This window comes from Grampus griseus, assembly GCF_964374135.1.
Source record: "Grampus griseus genome assembly, chromosome: 19".
Classification (NCBI taxonomy): Eukaryota; Metazoa; Chordata; class Mammalia; order Artiodactyla; family Delphinidae; genus Grampus; species Grampus griseus.
This window is the reverse complement of record NC_139013.1, coordinates 54,409,821-54,433,575: the sequence shown is the minus strand read 5'-3', so window position 1 is coordinate 54,433,575 and position 23,755 is coordinate 54,409,821. Positions and strand designations below refer to the sequence as shown.

At 50.8% G+C, this 23,755-nt stretch overlaps 1 protein-coding gene across 1 annotated transcript in view; it reads left to right on the top strand.

Annotated features, from left to right (window-relative positions):
* The window catches only part of COTL1 (coactosin like F-actin binding protein 1), a 43,874-nt gene continuing 20,119 nt past the window's right edge, over window positions 1-23,755 (top strand). Inside the window, exons 1-2 of the mRNA XM_082677927.1 lie at window positions 1-244; window positions 504-586. Of these exons, the coding sequence (XP_082534053.1) occupies window positions 168-244; window positions 504-586 (160 nt within the window). The 5' untranslated portion in view covers window positions 1-167. The remainder of the gene's footprint in view (window positions 245-503; window positions 587-23,755) is intronic.

The window sequence follows — 23,755 nt, the reverse complement described above, 5'->3', positions numbered from 1 at the left end:
CAGCGCTCGGAGCTCAGAGCTAGCTTTCCCCGGCCGCTGTCGCCGCCGCTGCCCGCCCGCCCGCCCTTGGAGCGTCCCCGCCCCGCTCTGCTCTGGTCCCTGCAGCCGTCCCGGAGCGCGCTTATCTGTCGCTGCGAGCACAGTATCCACGTTGCGGCATCGCGGCGATGGCCACCAAGATCGACAAAGAGGCTTGCCGGACGGCTTACAACCTGGTGCGCGACGACGGCTCGGCCGTCATCTGGTGAGGAACTTTCCTTTGCTCTCCAAGCCCCGGTCCCGAGCTCGCAAGGGGCCTGGTGCACTGAGCCGTCTTCCAGACCGGACGGATGAAGGGTCATCCCGTGCTGTCTTCCCGCAGCCTTAACCCAGGACGGCGTGGAAAGCCAGCGCTGGCTTCTCCCTAGCCAGAGCATCTTTTAGATTGTCCTGCTGGAAGCTCGGCACTGTGCAGCTACCAACGCTGATATGTGTGTGTGTTTTTCTCTTCTCCCAATCCAAAGGGTGACTTTTAAATATGACGGCTCCACCATCGTCCCCGGCGAGCAGGGAGCGGAATATCAGGACTTCATCCAACAGTGCACAGGTAGGGAGACGCGCCATCTGGGGGAGTTCCCCGTCTTCTGGGATATTGTCAGTGCCGGGGAGGGGCGGCAGAGGCCAAACTGGGCGGAGCCTGTGGCCACCCTGGGCGCCTCTGGCACTGTAGGAACCAGATTTGAGCGTTCTGAAGCCTCACAAAGGCTTCTCCCCTCTGGGCGTCCAGAGCGATCAGAGGCGACCGCCTGGCTTCCTCTCTCCCAAGGTAACCTTTTCAGGCACGGCAGCTCCTTTGCCTCCTGCGGGTCGCTAGTTTTCCACCGTCAACTGCCGCTGTTCCAAACTCCTGGCTCCAGCCCTCCCCGCTTTCCCCTTCCACCGGTCAGTGAGCCCCAATAAAAACAATCCTAGCGTTTATTGCAGGAGCTAGAAACGGTCAGCTTCACCCACCCCCCTTCTCCCACAATCATTGTCCGTGTGCTGGTGAAATGTTTTTATTTGTAGACTATAGAACCAGATATGAAAGTGTACCCACCGTAGGATCCCATGTATATGAAATGACAGAAAAGGCAAAGCCAATCTGTGGTGTGAAAAGTCAGAAGAATGGGCATATTTGCGGGTAGATAGGCACTGGTGGGGGGAGGGGCACCCGGAAGGTGGTGTGGGGTCGGGTGGGGTTGAAAATGTATTTTGATCTGTGAGGCGGTTAAACAGGTTTCTACATATGTAAGAAATCTTTCAAGCAGGATCCTTAGGGTTTGTAAACTTTCTGCCCTTCCCTGCGGTGTGTTGAACCATTAGGAGGAAAGAACGCACGCAGGTAGAACCACAACCCCCCATCCCCACCCCACAGAAGCAAAAGGCCCAGCATCGTTGGTAAGAGGGCCTTTCAAAGCTGAGATTGGAGAATGGGCTCTTTTCCAGGCTCTGGTCTCTAGCTTGGAAACACATAGATTCAGACACAGGCAGTGCAGCCTGGAGGTTAGGGTGGGGACTCAGTCAGCAAGGTGGGTTGGAATCCCCGCGTGGCCACCCTCTAGCTGTGTGGTTTGGGGCAAGTTACTTTAACTCTCGGGGCCTTGGTTTCCTCTCCTGTAATCTTAGAGGGCTGTTGTGAGAATTGGTGAGTCAGTGCCTGTGCAAACGACATGGTCATTTGTGAAATAAATAAAAAGTACTCATCGTGCCCAGGATCATGCGACGGCCCCTTTCCTTTATTCAAATGGTATTTTGCATTTACTCTAATTAAAAGAATGTTTATAAAGTGTCTGCTATGGGCTGGGTGGTGCTGAGCTTTGTTTATTTTTTAAATCTTCTCTCAACTAGAACGTCTTCCTAAGTGCTGCCTCTAGACGTTCACTCACTGCTTTTGGAAAGGATTGTTTAAAATATCAGATGTGTGAAGTACTTTCACAACTCACATCTAATGAGGTGCACGGGGCCTCTTGTGGAGAGCGGGGTGGGGGTGGGGGCTGGGTTCCAATCCTGGCGGAGGAGCCCCGTCTCTGAACCACCTCTATCCTTCCGCCACCACGATGACTGCTTTTACAAGTGGAGTAAGTGCAGACTCCTGGCTTTCACCCCATCTGGCATATAACTGGGAGTTTCAGCAGTATTTTTTGCCTTGCTGTCTCTGAGGCTTTGTCATAGGACGGCTTCTTTCCTCCCTTGACAGTAAGGTAGCAGTTTCCTCCTGCCGGCCATCCATCACCCCACCCCGCATCAGAATGGGGTCTTCCCCTGCCCCCCCCCCCGCCCCCTGCCTCTGAAGCTATTGTTCTCTCCATGGAGTAGGAGAAGGTGACCCCGGGAAAAAAGGGCATCCTGTGAGTAGGTTCCGAACAGATGCTCCTGGCCATGGGGCGAGGCTGTGGTCAGAGAACACTTCCTCCCTCCCTGGAGCTTTGCGGTTTGCTAGTCAGACCCTTCCCCCAATGACAGGAATGGGAGTGGGGAGGGCCTGGGGGGAGAACTAAAAATGCTCTCCCTGCTGCTTGTTGATCTTATGAATGGGCTGTGGGATCTGAAGGCTCCGTCTGCTTTGGCTGGAAGTCCGCCTTCCTTCCCCAGCCATCTGTTGGACAAATGTATAGGCGCGTTATGGTTGCCGTGTCTGCTCTTGTTTGTGTTAGAAAAGCTGGTTCCATCCCACTGCCGTGTCCTCATAACCCAGTGACCAAGGATTCAGAACGCTGAGTAGTAACTTTCTATATGCAAGTCACTACGCTGGACGTGCCTTGTCTCTGTTACTTCCATAGATGAGGAAACCAAGACCCAGAGAGGTTAAGTGACTTGCCAGAGATCACACAGCAAGGTCGTGGCAGAGCTGGGACTTGAACCCGGGCAGGCTGGCTCCGAGGTCTGTGCTCTTGGCCCCTTCTTGCTGAGGAAGTGGTTTAGGCTCTCATTTCTAAGCCATGAGGATTCTTCAGTGACACAGCAGGTTCCGGTCAGGGCTTGTGGGGTTGTTTGCAGGTTACAAAAGACACATTTGCCTATTCGCGTGCTGCAGGGAGGCTTCTTGGTGGCCCTCATCCCCCGCCAGGTGTCCTGACAGGCCTGAGGCTCCCGCTCTGGTCCAGCCTTCCTATTTCCAAACCTCTCACAAGGTCACAGCGGACCTGGGGGCCTGAAAACAGCACCTGGTCTCCCCTCCGTCTGCACTGTGGGGATGACGGGGTGGAGGGTCCCCGGGCTCTCTCTCCTCCCTGACAGCCCCTCCTTGGGCATCGTCTGTCTGCAACACCCTCCTTCACCTCTCCTGTGCTCTCTGGCTACTGTCTTCCTTCTCCTGTCCTTCCCCCAGGTTTTCCAGAATGGAATGTGCCCGTGCAGCCTCTCCCTGTCACCTCTCCTCAGCCCCCAGGCTGGCCTGTCCTTGTCTGCAGGAGGTGCTTCCTGAAGGTCGTGGATCTGGAAAGTCGCTGGGCCCTCGTCCTCCTGTTTCTTTCTGCCGGCAGGATTTGGAGTCCTCCGTGCCCCGCACTGGCTCGTCTGGCGCTGGACTCACCTGGCCCCCTTCCTGCTGCACTAAGTGCTCCATCACTGCCTCTGCGCTTGCTTCTTGCCCCAAACTTCAGTCCGTGTGGAATGGTGGGAGATCTGTCAGGGGCGGTGAGAGAAGCCCAGTGCAGTTAGCTTAAGCAAAAAAAAAAAAAAAAAAAAAAAAAGCAGTGTAGCTTCCACGGTTGGCAAGTCCAGGCCAAGTAGCAGCTGCAGGTAAGGCTGCCCAAACTCAACCTCCCCTCCTGCTGCTGCTAGCTCTGTCTTCCTCCTTTATTGCCCTTCTTGGGGCAGGAGGGCAAGTTCTCCCTGAGCGGTGATACAGTTGCCCGCTAACCATCCCAGCTTCCGGGCTGCGGGCAAAGCCATCCTGATGGGGAGAGACAGACTCTTTGCCACCGATTTCAGTGGAAGTCTCCAGACTGACAGACACTGTTTGGCCTGGCTGGGTTCATGTGCCCACTGTGAACCAATCACCGCCATTCTGGCTGGCTAGAGCTGGATCGGTGCCCACCCCTGGAGAGGGGGAGGGGCAGGCCCACCCAAACCAGGAGACAGGGTGGGGGAGGGTGGTTTCCTAAGGGAAAAGTGGATGGGAGGGCATATTGCTTCCAGAAGAGGGGCAAACGCAAAACAGGTCCATGGCCCGCGCTTACTGCAACAGTCCCTCAGCCCTTGTTCTTTCTTGTCCTACAACCATTCTACCCCACCCCAACCCCCCACTGGGAGTAACTCTTCCTAAAGAAGGGCTCTAATCAAGTTTCTCCTCTGCTCATTAACCATCTATAGCTCCCATCTGCCCATTGCATTTATAGGCTGCCTGCTTGCCATTCCAGTCCGTTGGTCCCCACCCACCTCTGCTGCCCAATAGCTCCCCACACCCTTCTTTGTGCACCTGTGGCCTGACCCTGTGTAATACTCCCAGCCTGCAGGCCAGTGATTTTGGAGGTTCCCTCCGGGCAGAATTCCTCTCCCCTGTATCTGTCCATCTGGGATTGAGCCAGCAAACCAGTCTAGTGCAATCCCTTCTGTATTTCAACAGCCAGAACCCTTGGGAATCAGAAAAGCTCTAGATTCACATCCCAGCTCTGCCCCTTGCTGTGTGGCCTTGGGCAAGGACATCCCTTTCTCTGTGCCACAGTCTTCTGCTCGGTAAAATGCGGGTCCTGATGGTGCCTGCCTCTGATGGTGACTGAGAGGGTTAACTGAAATATCATGTCTAAAAGGAGAGTCCAGCACCTCCCTGGTGTTACTGTTACTTTTTATGGTATTATTTTTATTCTCCTAGTACTTAGGATGACAGGGTGCTTTCTACTCTGAAGCTATGAGTGCATGCCCCAGCTCAGCACACAGTAGGCACTCAACTCTGGGTTTGCCCATGAGAGGCTCTCAACCCCAGGCTGGCACGCAGTAGGCCCCATGTGGGCGTGCATGAGACCTTTAGCCTGGGCCTGCATGCAGTAGGTGCTCAGTACATGGTAACAGGTGGTTAGCACAGTGGTTAAAGGGCTGGGCTGCTTCAAACAGGCCTGGGTTCACATACTTGCCAGTCGTGGGATCTGGAGCAGGTGAGTTCATCTGCTCTTTCTTTTGCTATAATGTGCTCAGTAGCAGGATTAAGGAAGCAGGTCCATGGTGCCAAAGATGCAGTAAGTGCTCCCTAAATGGTAATCACTGTGATTGTCACCTCATTGGTGGATTTAATTGTTGTGGAAGTAACGTATGTGGTCTGAGAGCACCAGAGAGATGGGAGGGGAAGAGATGCTGGGGAGGGAATGGGTACCGAGCTGTGCTGGAGGGTCTTTGGTTGCCCCAACAGAGCCCCGGGCAGTGGGGAGGAGCCAGGGCTCAGCTGGCAAAGGAGAAAGGAGGTGTTTCGCAGATTGACTGGTCACGTGATCTCTCTGATCTCAGCATAAGGGCTTACAGATCATGTGTGTGTGTTGGGGCAATGGCTCGAGTTGTCTATGAAATCATGTCTTCTTTCTGTACCTTACAAGTAATACACGTCCTTTGCAGGATACTCGGAAAGCAAGACTAAGCAGAAACAAGAGAATAAAAACCAGATATAGTTCAGATATAGTTGAACGCTCAGAAATTTGTTCGTTCGTTCGTTCGTTCCCTCTTTCCTTCCTCCAGTGTATACGAGCGGCTACTCTGTAGGGTACTGTTCTAGGCACTGAGGATAAATATAGACGCAGAGAAAGCCCCTGTCCTCTTGGAGCTGATGTTCTATTGTCATCGCCCAGCCTTTAGAGTAGCTCCAGGGGCTTCCCTGGCGGCGCAGTGGTTGGGAGTCCGCCTGCCGATGCAGGGGACACGGGTTCGTGCCCCGGTCCGGGAGGATCCCACGTGCCGCAGAGCGGCTGGGCCCGTGAGCCATGGCCGCTAGGCCTGCACATCCGGAGCCTGTGCTCCGCAACGGGAGGGGCCACAGCGGTGAGAGGCCTGCATACCGCAAAAAAAAAAAAAAAAGCAATGGAGTTTTGGGCTTCCCTGGTGGCACAGTGGTTAAGAATCCGCCTGCCAATGCAGGGGACACGGGTTCGAGCCCTCGTCCAGGAAGATCCCCCATGCCGCGGAGCAACTAAGCCCGTGCACAACTACTGAGCCTGCATTCTAGAGCCCGCGAGCCACAACTACTGAGCCCAAGTGCCACAGCTACTGAAGCCCGTGTGCCTAGAGCCCATGCTCCGCAACAAGAGAAGCCACCGCAATGAGAAGCCCGTGCACCGCAAGAAAGAGTAGTCCGTGCTTGCCACAACTAGAGAAAGCCCGCGCACAGCAGCAAAGAGCCAACACAGCCAAAAATAAATAAATAAATTTATAAAGCAGCTCCAGAATGTTCTCTCATATAAACGTAGCCTTGTTTAATACATCTTTTATTGATGGACCCCAGAATACTCTGTTGCAAGCAGTTCTATTTTAGAAAGAATCCAGCCGCCTGGGAAGGAATCCAGTTTTCTGTTGGTGCAGATTTTAGAGCCGATCAGTTACAGTTACGAGCATCGATGTTGGAGCCAAGGTGTCTCGCCTTCAGTTGTAGCCTTGCTGCGCTGTGTGACCTTGGTCAAGTCTCCCAGATTCTCTGTTTCCTCTTCTGTAACGTGGGGATAGTAATTGCACATGGTGTGCAGGGTTGTTGTGAGGGTAAGTTGACGTGATACGCATCAAGCTTGTAGGGCAATGCGTGGTATAGAGTGGCTGCTCAATAAATGTGGTTACTGTTAATGTAGCACTTGGGAAGGTGGTCTGTCTGGGTGCAGATGATATTCCCATGATGCTCTGGTGAGTCTGGAGTGTTCAGCTCCAACATCACTCCCAGAGAGACGTGGGGTTGCATGTTTTTGTCTGTCCAGCATGCCATCCTCTGGAGGAACTTCTCCCTGTCATTTTATAATAATCCTGCTCAGCCAGTGTAGTTCCAGTGAGGTTGACTCTGCCTCTCCCCACTGAGAGGGCACATGACCCAGATCTGGCCAATCAGAGTAAGCCATTAACTGTTAACAAGTCTGTTAACTGATTGATTCAGGGTTGGGCCCAGGTGACTCAAGTCAAACCAATCAGCTCCATCCCTTAGACTTTGGATCCCTTTATCTTTCTCTGGGATTAAGACCTGTAAGCACGTTGAAGGCTTGGGGCTTGCAGCACCCATCAACCATTTGGAGAGGGAACCTGAAAACTCAGGTATAGAGCCAAAGATGGAGGATGGAGAACAGATGACATGGCTTAAGCTCCTGGATCCAGCCACGCCTGAAGCTCTCTCCTGGCTGTTTGCTTTCATGAGCCAATTAATTTTTTTTTTTTTTCCTTAAGGCAGCTTGAGAGGGTTGTTTCTCATTTCCCTCTAAAAGAGTCCTGGTCATAGCACCCAGAGTAGATGGCTCGGACAGGCTAAGAGAGGAGAATCCAGGTTGGGCAAGGAATTCGAAACCTCTCATGTGAGAACTGACTGAGGAAATGGGGCATATTTCACTTGGAGAGACGCTGCAGGGGGACAGGAGTGTTGTCTTCAGATGTTTGAGGAGCTGTCTTGTGGAAGGTGTGGACTTCTTCAGTGTTCCTACCCTCACCCCAACCCCATGTGGTAGAGCACCAAACAGTAGAAATTTCAGGGACAGATTTGGGGTTTGCCTGAGGAAGAACTGGCCTCAAGTTAGAATGGGCTGTCACTGGTGGTAGTAAGACCCCCATCATGGGAGGTATGTTAGGAGAGGCTGCCTGACCCCTTGGCATAGATATCTAAGAAAGAGGCCCTTCTTGACCATGCATTCTCCTTCTCTCTCACAGCCCCCTTCTCTAGTCTGCTGTGCTCCCAAGAAGAGTGGCAAAATGCATTAGCTGAGGTATAGGTAATGCCGCTCTGGGATGGGATCAGCCCCACCAGGGACTGAGTGTGGCAGTGGGATGGTTCCTAGGGAAACGGGGGTGTCTTTATTGTTAAAGAAAAAAACCATTCATTCTAACTCTTGTTAAAGAGCAGTAAGGCAGACTTTGTTCAGGGGACTGTTGGGGTAGGTGTAGGGACCACTACAGGGGAGAGAGATCAGGTCCAACTCTGAATACAACAAGGAAGAGTGGGAATTTATAGTGAAGGAGCAAGGTGGGGATTCGTGGATAGAAAGTTACCAAGAGGAAGGGTCAGGGGTGAGGGGGGATTCTTGCTGAACTGACCTAACGGGATACTTGCTGAAGGCAGGCCAGTGATCAGACATCACCGGGGGAGGGCGGGGATGAGGAACCCAATTTAGATATCGAGGGTGATCGGATATGGAGGATGGGGGATTCTGGCTCGACTGACTTGGCAGGATCCTTGCTAAAGTCGGATAAGGCAGGGATGAACACAGAAGTCCAGAAGTTGAGACCTAGTTGAAAAAGAGCTCAGAAGAGCCTGGTTACAGTTTAGTCAAGGAGAGAATCTTTGCTGTTACTGCAAGAGGGATGGAACGGGAAAGAGACAAATACACTTGCTGTCCGTGGCCTCTGCCTGTGCAGCTGTACAACACACGTACAAGTGGCGGTCTATGTATTTTGCTCTTCTACATGTGGATCTTTTCCCCCTAGCTTCGCTCAAATTTAGAAATTGGTGTGAGAAGGGATGAAGAGAAATTGTCTAGTGAGTCTAAGGCAATATGAGGTCAAAAGGAAGCTGTAAATCTGTGACAGTGCTTTGGACATTGTAAAGTGCTAGATAGTCTGTTCCTCAGTATTCAACAAACATTGATTGAAACATCGCTTCTGTTGCTCCAGAAACAATGTTGGGTGCTGAGTCTTAAGTGGCACCTGAAGGGCTACTGAGACATTACCTCACAGTTTTCTGCAAAATTCACTCTCCCACTGCCTTCTTGGCCCACACATCCGTTGCTGGGAGGTCCTGAGCTGCATTGTGTCTTCTTTGTGTCATGAGATGCGTGGGCTTTGTGACAGCTCTTCTGGGTGATATTTGTGCTTCCTTTGGAGTTTGTGGGCCCATCTCCCATGGAGAAGTTTGCTAGATGTCCCTTTTCCTGGTAAGTAGGGTGTCTATGGTTCAGCAAAAGTGTTCAATTAGTTGAAATGAATTTAGTTTCTGCTCCTTGAAAATCTTTAGACATTAATGCAAACTTTTTGAAAGTATTGCTTGTGGATCATATAGATGTTATATCTACGTCCTCATCTCCCATCGTTTTTTCACCTCGTTACATCCTGGCATCCCCCCCATAACCAGAGCTTGGCACCCTGTGCACAGGTCCTCTGTCACCTTCTGGTGGCAAATGTAGTGGCCGTTTCTTTGTCTTTTTTAAAATAAATTTATTTATTTTATTTATTTATTTTTGACTGCGTTGGGTCTTCGTTGCTGCACTGGGCTTTCTCTAGTTGTGGCGAGCGGGGGCTAACTCTTCGTTGCGGTGCACGGGCTTCTCATTACAGTGGCTTCTCTTGTTGCGGAGCACGGGCTCTAGGTGTGCGGGCTTCAGTAGTTGTGGCACGTGGGCTCAGTAGCTGTGGCGCACGGGCATAGTTGCTCCGCGGCATGTGAGGTCTTCCTGGACCAGGGCTCGAACCCGTGTGCCCTGCGTTGGCAGGCGGATTCTTAACCACTGCACCACCACCAGGGAAACCCCGTTTCTTTGTCTTTATTCCACTTTCCCTCCTTGCAGCCTTCGTCAGCGACCACTACTCACTGAAAAGATAATTTTCCCATCCTTTTGCTTCTGCACTGCAAAGCTTGCCTAGTTCTCTTTTTCTGTTTCTCATCTCTTGCTCTCACTTCCTTCTGCTGGTTCTCCTTCCCTTTCGTGCCCCCTAAGTGTGGGTGTTTCCTGGGGTCCACGCTTGGCGCTGGCTTTTCCTTCTCTGGGATATTTATTGAGTGCCTGCTCTAGGGAAGCCCTTTGCTGAGCGCTGAGTTGACCCTTTCCTGACCCTGGCGAGCTTGCAGTCCAGGTGGGGGTGGGGATGGGAGGCGGACTTCTCTCTCCCTTTAACAACCTTTTGTAGTTTTTGCCTGTAAGGTTCAAATGCTTAGAGATGACATGGAATGTCCTTTAGGATGGGATGCTCGCCAGCTCACCCCACGCATATGCACACTCCCAACACATGATTCTGACCCCATGGAGGCCAAATGCCCCGCACTGTGTGGCGCTTTGCATGTATCGGCTCATCTATTATAATTTTTCTTATCCATGAGGGGTGTGTATGTAATATGTACAATGGACCAGAGTAGGAGTCAGCCCCATTTTACTGATAAGGAATCTGATGGTTTCCTTGGAGAGTCAAAAGTCACTTGCTTGGTGGACTCACAGATATAGAGAACAAACTAGTGGTTACCAGTGGGGAGAGGGGAGGGGGGAGGGGCAAGTTAGGGGTAGGGGGGAAAAGGGTTATTATGGGATTATAGGAAATCATGTGTGCGAAACTTCTGAAAATTGTAAAGCACTATGGAACTTAAAGAATGTTTCACCCCATAAACAAAAATTTGGACTTTGAACCCAGATCTGTGTCCGAGGCTCCCAGCCTTTCCCCTGCACTGTGCTGCCCTGCCTCCCCTTTCCTTGGGACTTGTGCACAGTCTTCCCTCTTCCGGCCCTGTCCTCGTCCGTTTTGCTTTCCTGGAGGACTTCTATACATCCGTCAAGGCCCAGTGTAAATATCCCCTCCACTCAGATGCCCTCATTGCCTTTGTGATGCTCATCACATTCTGCGGTGGTTACATGTGCATCTGTTTCTTCAATTCCATGGCGAGATCCTGGAAAGGGAGACTTTGTCTCTGTGGCGGTGGTATCCTCAGTGGAGCATCTCCACCCCTCATGGTTACCTGGTTCCAATCTCTCTTTTTATTTATTTATTTAAACATCTTTATTGGAGTATAATTGCTTTACAAGGGTGTGTTAGTTTCTGCTTTATAACAAAGTGAATCAGTTATACATATACATATATCCCCATGTCTCTTCCCTCTTTCGTCTCCCTCCCTCCCACGCTTCCTATCCCACCCCTCTAGGTGGTCACAAAGCACTGAGCTGATCTCCCTGTGCTATGCGGCTTCTTCCCACTAGCTCTCTGTTTTACATTTGGTAGTGTATATATGTCCATACCACTCTTTCACTTTGTCCCAGCTTCCCCTTCCCCTTCCCTGTGTCCTCAAGTGCATTCTCTAGTAGGTCTGTGTCTTTATTCCAGTCTTGACCCTAGGTTCTTCATGACCATTTTTTTTTTTTTTTTTTAGATTTCATATATATGTGTTAGCATATGGTATTTGTTTTTCTTTTTCTGACTTCCTTCACTCTGTATGACAGACTCTAGGTCCATCCACCTCACTACAAATAACTCAATTTCGTTTCTTTTTATGGCTGAGTAATATTCCATTGTATATATGTGCCGCATCTTCTTTATCCATTCATCAGTCGATGGACACTTACATTGCTTCCGTGTCCTGACTATTACAAATAGAGCTGCAATGAACATTGTGGTACATGACTCTTTCTGAATTATGGTTTTCTTAGGGTATATGGCCAGTAGTGGGATTGCTGGGTCATATGGTAGTTCTATTTTCAGTTTTTTAAGGAACCTCCATACTGTTCTCCATAGTGGCTGTATCAGTTTACATTCCCACCAACAGTGCAAGAGGGTTCCCTTTTCTCCACACCCTCTCCAGCATTTATTGTTTGTAGATTTTTTGATGACGGCCATTCTGACTGGTGTGAGATGATATCCCAATCTCTTTTTCACCAGTGGGTGTGTCACTCCCTTGTGTGGACCCAAGTCACGGGCTGAAGCACTTCCTAACTCCCCAAGCTCTATCCACATGACTGTTCATGTATGTGTTTGCTGTCTGACTCTCCTGCTAGAATCTGAGCTCCTGGGGGGCAGAAGCCTGCTCTGCTTGGTTCTCTGCTGTACCATCAGCACCTGGCATTCTCCCCAGGTGGGTGTTGAATAGATGAATGAACACAGTCCCCTGAGATGTTTGAGAGCTGAGCTCAGCCCTGGACGGCCCGCTGTTCCCTCTGCCAATATAACAGCCCAGTGGCCCGTATGGAGTGCCTGCAGGTGCCGAGGCTCTGAAACCCTCACCCGCACTGGCCTCTGGCCCAGCTCCCTGCCCCGGAGCCCGTGCGTGGCTGCATTCCTCACCGACTTAATTTGATGCTTTCGGCTTTTCAGATTCCACTCAGTGGCCTCTGCAGGGTCAGGTCCCCAGAGGCCTGTATGTGAAGGCAGGGCTGTTAACCTCAGCATTTTGTGTGTTTTTTTTTTTTTTTTCCGGTACACGGGCCTCTCACCGCTGTGGCCTCTCCCGTTGCGGAGCACAGGCTCCAGACGCGCAGGGCCAGCGGCCATGGCTCACGGGCCCAGCTACTCCGCGGCATGTGGGATCTTCCTGGACCGGGGCACGAACCCGTGTCCCCTGCATCGGCAGGCGGACTCTCAACCACTGTGCCACCAGGGAAGCCCAGCATTTTGTGTTTTATTTCATCAGTGTATTTGAAATTAACCTGCCTGACATCCTGTTTAATTCTGGACTTAGTTTCTGGTCATCTGTCTCATTTTTCCTCACGTACTTAATCTTTTTTTATCATCCGTGTATTTGTGTAAGCTTCCTTGCCAATAATAAGTAATAGTAATACTTCAAAAATAATGGTGAACACTGGGCTTTTATTGTGCCAGGAATTGTGCTGAGGTCATTGTATGAGTTTCCTGTGGCTGCTGTAACAGATGGCCACAAACTTAGTGGTTTAAAACAATGTACTTTTCTCATCTTAGAGTTCTGGAGGGCAGAAATCCAAAATCAGCCTCACTGGGCTAACATCAAGGTGTGGGCCGGCTGTGTACCTTCTGGAGGCTTGAAAGGAGAACTGATTTCCTGGCCTCTTCCAGCTTCTAGAGACGCCTGCATCCCTTGGCTCGTGGCCCCTTCCTCCACCTTCAAGGCCGGCAATGGCTGGTTGAGTCCTTCTCACGATGCCATCTCTCTGATTCTTCTGCCTCCCCCTCTTCCCTATTTGAGGACCCTTGTGATGACTTTGGGCCCACTTGGATCATCCGGGATAATCTCCCCATGCCGAGATCCTTAATTTAATCACACCCACCAAGTCCCCTTTGCCGTGTCAAGTCACAGAGTCACAGGTTCTGGAGATTAGGCTGTGGACATCTTTAGGGGCCATTGTTTTCCCAGCCAGAGTCACCTAATCGTGATTTCATTTCATTGACACCGTGACCCCATGTTGTAGGCCCTGTTGTCATTCCCATTTCATAGACAGGAAAACTGAGGCTCAGAGCCATAAAGTCATTGGCCCGGGGTTGCACAGAGGCGGAGCTGTGTTCCTCATCCAGTGCCTGTGCTCCTGGCCACCATTCCTGACACCCTGCAGCACTTGCAGCTGAAATTCTTTAGAAACAAGGAGGGAGGACCAAGGACGAGCGCTTTTCTTTTTTTGCCTCTTCCCCTCCCCCAGTTTTATTGAGAAATAATTGGCATGCGCCACTGTATAAGTTGAAGGGGTACAGCATGCTGGTTTGCTTTACATATATCATGAAATGATGACCGTAATAGGTTGAGTTAACATCCACCGTCTGATATAGATACAATAAAAAGAAAAGAAAAAAAATTTGTTTTTCTCCTGTAATAGGAACTCTTAGGAGCTATCCTCTTAACAGTTTTCCACAAGCTTTCTTCTTGAATGCCAAGGGGCAGACCCGAGGCCTGTGTCTCTGGCTGGTGGTACATTTCTAAGAACATGCAGCTCAGAGGTACTTTTTCTGCCTTTATTCAAGTGAAGAACCTGTGATGGTCTCTGGGGAGCAACACTCCGTAATTCAAACGCCTCCATTCTTCCCAGGGAAGAATTGTCACTCTGCTACGTTTTTTTTTTTTTTTTTTTTCCCCAGTACGCGGGCCTCTCACTGTTGTGGCCTCTCCCGTTGCGGAGCACAGGCTCCGGACATGCAGGCTCAGCGGCCATGGCTCATGGGCCCAGCCGCTCCGCGGCACGCGGGATCCTCCCGGACCGGGGCACGGACCTGTGTCCCCTGCATCGGCAGGCGGACTCTCAACCACTGCGCCACCAGGGAAGCCCTCTGCTACTTTTGACCGAAGGGATGGCCCTTGGAGGTCATCTGATGTGACCTGGAAGTAGTGTTCTTCCTCTTTTTTGGCTCTAGAATGGAGTATACACTGTTCATGGTTTGCAAATAAAGGAAGCTGCTGTCTTGGGCAGGCCGCAGGCCCCCGCTGGGTCAGAAGCTGGGGCTTCTGAGGAGGAGTGAGAAGAGCCAGGCTCTGTGCAGCCCCTGTGTGAGCTCCCTGCCCAACCAAGGAGGGATCCTGTGTTCACTCCAGCGAACTCTTGCAGCCCTGAGCTGGGATACCTTTTGCCCTGTTTTTTTGTGTTTGTGTTTGTTTTGTTTTGGTTTTAATTTTATTGAAGTATAGTTGATTTACATGACTTGCTCTGTTCTTTTTTTTTTTTTTGGCTGCGTTGGGTCTTTGTTGCTGAGCGCGGGCTTTCTCTAGTTGCGGCGAGCGGGGGCTACTCTTTGTTGCGGTGCGCGGGCTTATTGCAGCGGCTCCCCTTGTTGCGGAGCATGGGCTCTAGGTGCACAGGCTTCAGTAGTTGTGGCATGAGGGCTCAGTAGTTGTGGCTTGCGGGCTCTAGAGCGCAGGCTTGGTAGTTGTGGCGCACGGGCTTAGTTGCTCCGCGGCATGTGGGATCTTCCCGGACCGGGGCTCGAACCCACGTCCCGTGCATTGGCAGGCGGATTCTTAACCACTGTGCCACCAGGGAAGTCCCACTTGCTCTGTTCTTGATTTGCCAAAACCTACTGCTGTGTGTTCGATTTGGGGAAAGTAACTTACTCTCTTCTTTGTCGCTTTGTAACTACTCATTATCCAACAAACGTACACTGCGGGCCTACTATGTGCCAGGCACTCTTGGTACTGGGGAATTGGGGGATCCGGATCACAGAGCTTACATTCAATGGGAATGCAGGGGTAGCTAATAGATAAGCTAGCAAATCTGATCTTTTCAGAACGAGATGAGTGCTAAGAAAATGAAACGAAGCAATGGGCCAGAGACGGATTGTGGGGAGGCCACTGTTAGCCAGGGTGGTCAGGGGAGGCCTAAAGAGGAGGTGACGCTAAGGCAAGACCTGAATGAATGGGAGCCGGGCATGCGGGTATCTGGGTGAGGAATGAGCCCAGCAAAAGGGGAGGCCCTCAAACCATACGTCCAATAATGGTCTAGCTTCCAGAATATATAAAGAACTCTTACAACTCAACAATACCAAGACCAATAACCCAAGTAAAAAATGGGCAAGGGATTTAAAAAAAATTTTTTTAAATTTATTTATTTTTGGCTGCGTTGGGTCTTCGTTGCTGTGCGTGGGCTTTCTCTGGTTGTGGCGAGCGGGGGCTGCTCTTCATTGTGGTGCGCGAGCTTCTCATTGCGGTGGTTTCTCTTGTTGCGGAGCACCAGCTATAGATGCGTGGGCTTCAGTAGTTGTGGCTTGCGGGCTCTAGAGCGCAGTGCCAGTAGTTGTGGCGCACGGGCTTAGTTGCTCCACGGCATGTGGGATCTTTCCGGACCAGGGCTTGAACCCGTGTCCCCTGCATTGGCAGGTGGATTCTTAACCACTCTGCCACCAGGGAAGCCCTAGGCAAGGGATTTGAATCGACATTTCTCCAAAGGAGACACACACACGGCCAGTAAATACATGAAAAGGTGCTCGGCATCATTGTCATTAGGGAAAAGCAAATCAACCCACAGGGAAGCATCACTTCACACGCACAAGGAGACTATAATAAAAGGTGTTGAGAGGACGTTGCAACTCAGAACCCCCATGCACTGCTGGTGGGAAGGGAAACGGCTGCAGCCCCCATGGGAAACAGTTTAGCAGTTCCTGAAAGGTTAAGCCTGGCTATTTCATGCCTTAGTATCTACCCGACAGAGATGAAAACACACAAAAATTTGTACATGAATGTTCACAGCAGGATTATTCACAGTCCCCAAAGTGGAAACCACCCAAATGTCCATCAGCTGATGAACGGATAGACAAAAAGTGGTCCATCCATCAGTGGAATATCACTCGGTCATAAAAACAAACGAAGTACTAATTCATGCTATCACATGGGTGAACCTTGAAAACATGACGCTGAGTGACACATTATTGCTGAGAAGTCAGACTTGAAAGGCCACATGTTGTGTGATTCCATTTATTTCAAGTTTCCAGAAGAAGCAAATCCATGGAGATAGAAAGCAGATTATTGGTTGCCAGGCGTGGCGACGGGGGACGACGAGTGACTATTCATGGGCACGGGGTCGCCTTTTGAGGTGATGAAAATGTTCTAAAATAGTGGTGATGGTTGCACAACCTGTGGATGTACCAAAAACCAATTAATTGTACACTTGAAAGGGGTGAATTTTATGGTATGTAACTATCTCAGTTTTTAAAACGTAAAGAAGAAAGGAGGTGGGGCTTCCCTGGTGGTCCAGTGGGTCAGACTCTGCACTCCCGATGCAGGGGGCCCATGTTCCATCCCTGATCGGGGAACTAGAGCCCGCATGCTTGCCGCAACTAAGAGTCCACATGCCGCAATGAAAGATCCCACGTGCCGCAACTAAGACCCGGCGCAGAATAAATAAATAAATAATTTTTGGGGAGGAAAAAAGAAAACAAGAAACGGGGTGAGGGGGATGACAGAAAGCCAGCAGGGTGGTGGCCTTGCGTGTGCAGGGAGGTGGGGTCAGAGGACTGATTTTGCCTGAACAGCGTGCATTTTATTCCCATGTCTTTTGTCCTACGACTTTGCAGAATTTCGCCTTGGGTCTTCCTGTCGTTCCTTCCCACGTCCACATTTGTGGTTCTGCCTGCCACTTTTCCCTCCATGTCAGACCTGCTTTTCCCCACGGCCCCTTTCCAAACCCACGCGCCCAGGACACGCTCAGCCCCGCCCCTCGTGCTCACGTGAACTTGATCGTCTCCCGGCTCTCATTTCCCACTGCCTCCGTGTGCTCTGAAATAGTTAGCCACATTCTTATCATCACCACTGTCTGGCGTTTTTAGTGTCGCTGCCTCTGTGCCAGGTTCAGTTCTGAGCCCTTCCATAATTCTGATGAGGATTGACAGCCAGACACAGCACCGGACCCACGGCTGGGTTTTCATCTTCCAGTTCGGCGCCTGGCACCAAACTGGTGCCCAGAAGTTGTTTCATTGCCTGCAACTGTTGCATCGGACATGGGTACTTAAGGGAAAGCGGAAGGTCTGTCTTGGATGTTCATGTGCGTTAGTAGCTAAGAGAATCAATAAAAGAGTGAGTTGACACAGCTGTAAATGTGGGGGCAGACTCCAGGGCTGCGAGTGTCAACAGCTACGGGGATGAAGACCACTTGTGTGTCTGTCCCCACCACTCGGGGGCTCTGAGGCAGGGACAGAGAAACCCCCCACCCCCCCACCTAGCTCAGAACATTGGGGATCAGAGAGGGGATGCCAGGGAGCCCTGGTCACACAGCAGAGAGAGGCAGAGTGGGGACTTGAACCTGGGTTTCCTGGATCTCTTGAGCTGCTGAGGGTTGGCGTTTGCTTTGCACCTCTGAGGCCCCATGCTTGGTGATGTGAGCAGGGAAGGGAGAGGAGAACCCCCACGTTAGGCAGGCATTGCTAATCCTACCATCACCCTGTTCTCGGGCTGCCCTTCCCATGTGCTTTTAATTCCAAGGCACATTTGTCCAGACCAGGCAATTGCTACCTGTCTGTCCACGTCTGATTATTTCTGCTAGTCTCTTCATTAGAATCTACGTCTTTAAAATCCAGGGAGGGGATTGGTTTTATTCTTACAAGATAGCATCTCCCAGTGAAGTGACGCAGCTGAGGATTGGGGACCAACGTGCTTCTGAGCTGCTGAAGAAGATGGGCAGAGGCTCCTCATTTACTCGAGAAATGTTTATTGAGCATGGACGGTGTGTCAGGCACCGTTGTGGGCACTGCAGATGTCACAGGGAACAGGATTCCTGTCCTCCTGGTGGAGGGATGAGCAGACTGCAGGAGCCCTCAGGGATGTCACTCTGAGCCTTTAAACTCTTGTTTTACACACAGTAATAATAAGCTAATTATATGCCCTTCTAGCCTGTGGCAAGTCAGAGATAGAGAGAGGGACTGGTAGAGGAAGGCATTTTGAACTTGCCCGCAGAAGCTGGTGCTTTTGTCTGTGGAGTTCTGTCAGAATCTATCCCTCAAGTTGTTAACATGGGCCCCCTTCTTCCTCATTACCCCGTTAGCTGGGTGAACTCTAGGTCATCCTTCAAGACCCAGTTCAAACATCACCTCCTCTGTGAAGGCTGCCCTGATCACCACCCCACAGGAAGAGTTAATTTCTTTCTTTCTTTGATGTTCCCATATGCCCTGTGATGCCTCGTGGCTATGGTGCTAACTTCATTGTGTCCACACACTTAGTTTTTCTTATTTGCCCCGCTAGATTGTGTATTTTTTGAGGGTTCATATTGTGTCTTATTCAGCAAAGTCTTTGAACCAAAAATTGTCAACAAGTGTTTGTCAAATGACTAACAGCAATGGAAGAAACAGCAAAACTATAAAAAGTGGATACGAGAATGCAGAGCCGTGCACACCGGGGCCCGCAGTGCTCAGGCGATCAGACACCGAATCCTTCAGTGTCTTCGGAGTGTCTCATTGTCAACGCTGCAATTATGTACTCAGAGCCTCCAGGAACTGGTTACAGCCACTGTTCTCTAAGTCAGAAGGTGAAGCCAGATGTAACACACTGACTGCCATTTAAGGAAGTAAAAGTAGTCATTAAAAAAAAAGTTACGGTGCTCTGTCACCGAGGGAAAACCTTTAGCTGTCCTGATAATTTGGGTCTCCAGATCAGCCCGTTCCCTGAGGGTTCTACCAAAGTCATCATCTTTCTTTTCCCCTGGCTATATTCTGTACTCCATTTTCTTGTGTTCTCTGGCAAACTAGGAAAGCTGGATCATTCACTCCACGAAAATGCAACGAGGAAGGAATCATTTGAGAGGTCTACTGCTTTGAGGAAGGGGTGGGACAAAGAATCAATGTGTACAGACAGTGTGATCTCACATGCAAGGACTGTATACACATCCATGGAGCCCTTGTTCTCCGTGTCCAAGAGAGGGAGGACATTTAGCACTTCCAGGTCTTTGTCTGTCGCTGCCTGGGCTCCCACATCAGCAACTTGCTGGAAATGATGCAGCTGTGGCAACCGGCCAGCTGTCCCTCTGCCCCAGGCGGCAGGATGTTTGAATTCTTTCCTGTTTCCTTTCATGCCCGCTCTAGGGAGCTTGCTTGGTGGAAGCTGACAGCTCAGCTTTTTGGAGTGTGGGTTGTTTTTTCCCTTACTGAACCTTGTTTGCATAACTTCTTAGGGAGTCTATATAAGGTAAGGGCAGCTTCAGCGCAGCTCTGGGGCAATTTCCTGCTGTCTCCTTCCCCCTTTCTTTTGTCTTGCTCTGAAGTTCGGTGTTGGATGGAAATTATGAAATGATTACTTCTCTCTCTCTCTTTTTTCTTTCTGTTGACCAGTAGATGTTTATTGAGCGCCTACTATGTGGCTGGTGCCGTGGTTTGTGCTGGAGATATGACAGGAATTGGACAGATATGAAAGCAGCTAAAGAGATCAAAGGACATGCACCCAAAGGTTTACTTAGGTGCCACTTAGGGAGTTTACTAAGGTTATTTAGGTGGTGAGGCTTTTTTTTTTTTCTCGCTTGTTTGTGCTCCTAATTATTCTACCCCTAGTACGTGTTTTTGTGTGTAATGAAAAAAATTGTTCAGAGCATTTGCAAACGTGTGAGGAAACCTCACACTGCTTGACTCGTGGCAGATCCTCTGTCTCCTCTGGGTTTCATCCTCCAGCCAGTGCCAGCTTTGGGAAAAGGCAGAGGGGAAGACAAGGGTCTTTTTTGGGAGAAGGCGGGGCCCCTGGATCAATGTGGATCTGTGTCAGGGTCACCGTGGTGAGCATACTGGCTGTGACCAGTCAGAATCCGTCCCTCAGTGATTCTGAGCCTTAGGAGACTTCAAGTGTGGGTGGGAGGGGTGGGAGAGGGCAGGGAGTCGTTAAGAGCTTGGTGGGGATTATGTGCCGTTTATAGTTTTTGGGAAATTTATTAGAGCAGCTCATCCTGGTGGCCTTGGTGATTCCAGATAAATCTGACCCCCCTCTTTTCTTCACCCCTCTTCCCATGCCCTCTGTGGTCATCTCTCCCTCTTTGCGTCATCCTATTTCCTTCATATCCCTCCGCCTCCTGCCTTACCTCTACTCTCTTTTCCTAAGTCCCTCCCTCCTTTCTAGCCCTAGACTGGAGCTGGAGGAGGGAAGAGATGGGAGAAGGGGAGGGGGTGGTAAAGGCAGTTGATAGGAGAGAGAGAGGGAAATGCAGGGTTGAGAGGAGGATAGAGGAGGGCCGGGGGAGGAAGGGGCTACAAAGGAGAGAATGCCTAGCGACCACTGCCGGCGTTTCTTTTTTTTTCTTTTTGGCTGCGTTGGGTCTTCATTGCTGCACGTGGGCTTTCTCTAGTTGTGGTGAGCGGGGGCTACTCTTCGTTGTGGTGTGTGGGCTTCTTATTGCGGTGGCTTCTCTTGTTGTGGAACACAGGCTCTAGGCACGTGGGCTCAGTAGTTGTGGCTCACGGGCTCCAGAGCTCAGACCCAGTAGTTGTGGCTCGCGGGCTCAGTAGTTGTGGCACACGGGCTTAGTTGCTCCGCGGCATGTGGGATCTTCCCAGACCAGGGCTCGAACCCGTGTCTCCTGAATTGGCAGGTGGATTCTTAACCACTGCGCCACCAGGGAAGTCCACTGCCGGTGTTTCTGAGCAGAGTTCTGCCAGCCAGTATCCCAAGAACTTTTCAGACAATGACTTTATGCTGCAAATTAACTTACACGTAGTCAGTGAAGGCAAGGAGCTTTGAAAAGAGGAACCGGACTTTGAACCAAGTGGGCCCTGCCTGCGGTCTCTAGGTCCCGAGGGGTCCTTAGGGCTGTGGGACTGACTGGTTCAGGAGCTGTTTCACACTGATAACCCATCCTTGGCCCGTGATGAGGCTTCACAGACCAACCAAAGGGTCAAGTTCTTTGAGAGTGGAGTTTTATGAACGCCCTCTGAGGACCGTCTCTTCATGAACAAGACTCTCACTGAGCGAGGGAGGGGAGGGTGGCCACAGTCCCGAATTGGGGCCACCTCAGCGAAGGTCAGAAGGCAGCGTGCGGTGGTGTCGATGGTCCTTGGGGTCGGGGCTCCCAACCTTGCTTTGTCATCGGTTGATGGCTCCCCTGAGATGGGGCTCTGTGTGGTTTTGTGATGCATTTGGAAATCGTTGTTAATGATGGCTTATGTCAGCAGACATATAGAGGTCACAGAAAAACTCCCTATTACCGGTACCGTAGCTCAGCAGCTTTTTCTCTAAATACTGCTCTTCTGTCTTGGGCTGTGGGATTCGGGGGAAGGGGGAGACTCTGCGGGGACAGTCCCGCTGGTCTTTGATGGGGAGATGCTCAGGGAACCACGCCTAGATGCCTCAAATTCTGTAAATTCTAGTGTTGAGAAGACACACCATACGGGAAGCTCCTTTACACGATCAATTCCTTAAAATAAAAGGTGCTGGTGGGGAGGAAGTGGGTGAGGCTAAACTCTGGGCACTTCAACTTTTCTGCCCATGAGACGTTTTTTCTCACTCCCTTTCCCGGCCACGGGATAGTGGGTCCTCTGAGCTGAAAACCCCATCTTCTCTTCTCACCTCTTCCTCTAGGTCAGTGGTTCTCGGGCTTTGGAGGTACCAGAATCCCCCAGGGGCTCGTTCAAACTCACTTCCCAAACCCTATTCCCAGAGTTTCTGAATTCACAGTCTAATGAGTACCTGGGCGATGCTGTTGCTGCTGGTCTGAGCACCACACTTTGAGAACTGCTGCTCTAGATGTAAGCAGAGAAAGGGAATGTCTGGCTTCTTATCACTTCACCTCTCTGAGCCTTAATTTCTCCATCTGTGAAATGGGATCAGAAGCAGTGCTGACCGGACAGAGAGGTTGGGATAGAAAAACGTGCAGCTACGTGTAAGTGCTTAGGACGGTGCCTAGCACGTAGTAAATGCTTAGTAAACAGCCTCTGTCATCTTCAGGACCCTTGTTGGTCTTATCTGTGGCCCCTAGTGCTTGACACTGTGCTTGACACACAGTAGGTCCTCAAGAAATACTCATGGGACGAGTGGCCACATGACTGTGTGTGCCTAGGAGGGCCCTACTTTGAAACCGAGCAGAGTGTGCGTAAGTTTGGCAGATACAGAAAGCCAGCACAGAGGCTGGAAGGCAAGGAGCCTGTCCTGTTGGAGGGACTTTTTTTTTTTTTTTGACCGCACCGCACAGCTTGCGGGATCTTAGTTCCCTGACCAGGGATCGAATCTGGGCCCCCTGCATTTGGAGCATGGAGTCTTAACCGCTGGAACTCCACGGAAGTCCTCGAGGCTGTCCCGTTGGGTTTGGCAGTTAGGAAGCCACTGTGGACCTCGGAGGGCATTTTCACCAGACAGATAGGGATAGAAAAATAGTCACCATCCCCATCAGGCAAGCCTTTCACATCTCTTGCTTTTTCACTGAATCCTCACAACGAACTTGTGAGGTAGGTATTGGACCCATTTTGCAGATGAGGAAACTGAGGCTTAGAGGCATTCAGGAATCTGGTCTCATCACAGAGCTGGTATGAAGAGGGGATGAGTTTCTAATGGATTCCAGAACTTGGACTCAACCTGGATACTGTAGACCAGAAGGTTGAGGCTGAATGGTCAAGGGAGCAGCAGGTGTAGATGGCTGTGCTGGGACCTCTCACAGAGGGAGCTCAGAGTGTGTGTCCCCTGGTATGAGTCCTGGGCCCGGGTGCCCCCCACCAAGGTTGTCCAGGGCTGCACCTCAACTTTTCAACCTCAGACTGGAAAGGTGTGCCATTGGCCCACTGGGGACCAAGCGCCACCCCAGGGGTGACAGTGACCCCAAGTACCAAACTTCTTCCGGCCAATTTTGCCATCCTAGTGTGTATGTGCCCACACATGCATTCACACACACACACACACACACACACGCACGAACATGCACACACATGCACACAGGCACACACACACACACACACACACACACTCATATATGCATATGTGATGGGGTCAAGCTCTGCCTTCCAGGTGATGTGCCCGTGTGCACATCCGTGTTTGGCCTGCCCTGTTTGTTCAGAGGAAGGAAGTTAGCGACTAAATGAGAACTTCCTCCTGCATTGACTAGTTGGAGGTCACATGGGCTTAGGACCTCCTTCAGGCTGTGTGGGGGACAGAGGTCTGTGTGGGCAGCTGTGAAAATGTCACTCAGACCAACAGGTTTTTCATCTCAGACTTTCAGCTGACTTTTCAGTGTCATGCCAAATCCCGAGTGGCAGACATTTGTAAGCAAAACGTGACTCTCGGATTTTCAGAAACGTCAGCAGTCTTCTCGGCCAGAGCATTGTCAGATAAGCACCAAACAGGCACCCAGGAAAGCAGTCTCTCTGGCCTTGATAATTTAAATGACATTGGCCTGCAGTTCTGGAAGGGCTTAAAAGCCAGGTTCCCTGTGTCTTTGGAGGTGGGCGTGAGACTGACTTATCGGATATCTGTCTTGTGCCAGGTCCTGGGCTGTACTTGGGACACATGGTTTGAAACTTTCCCACTGAGTTTGGCCAGTGATGG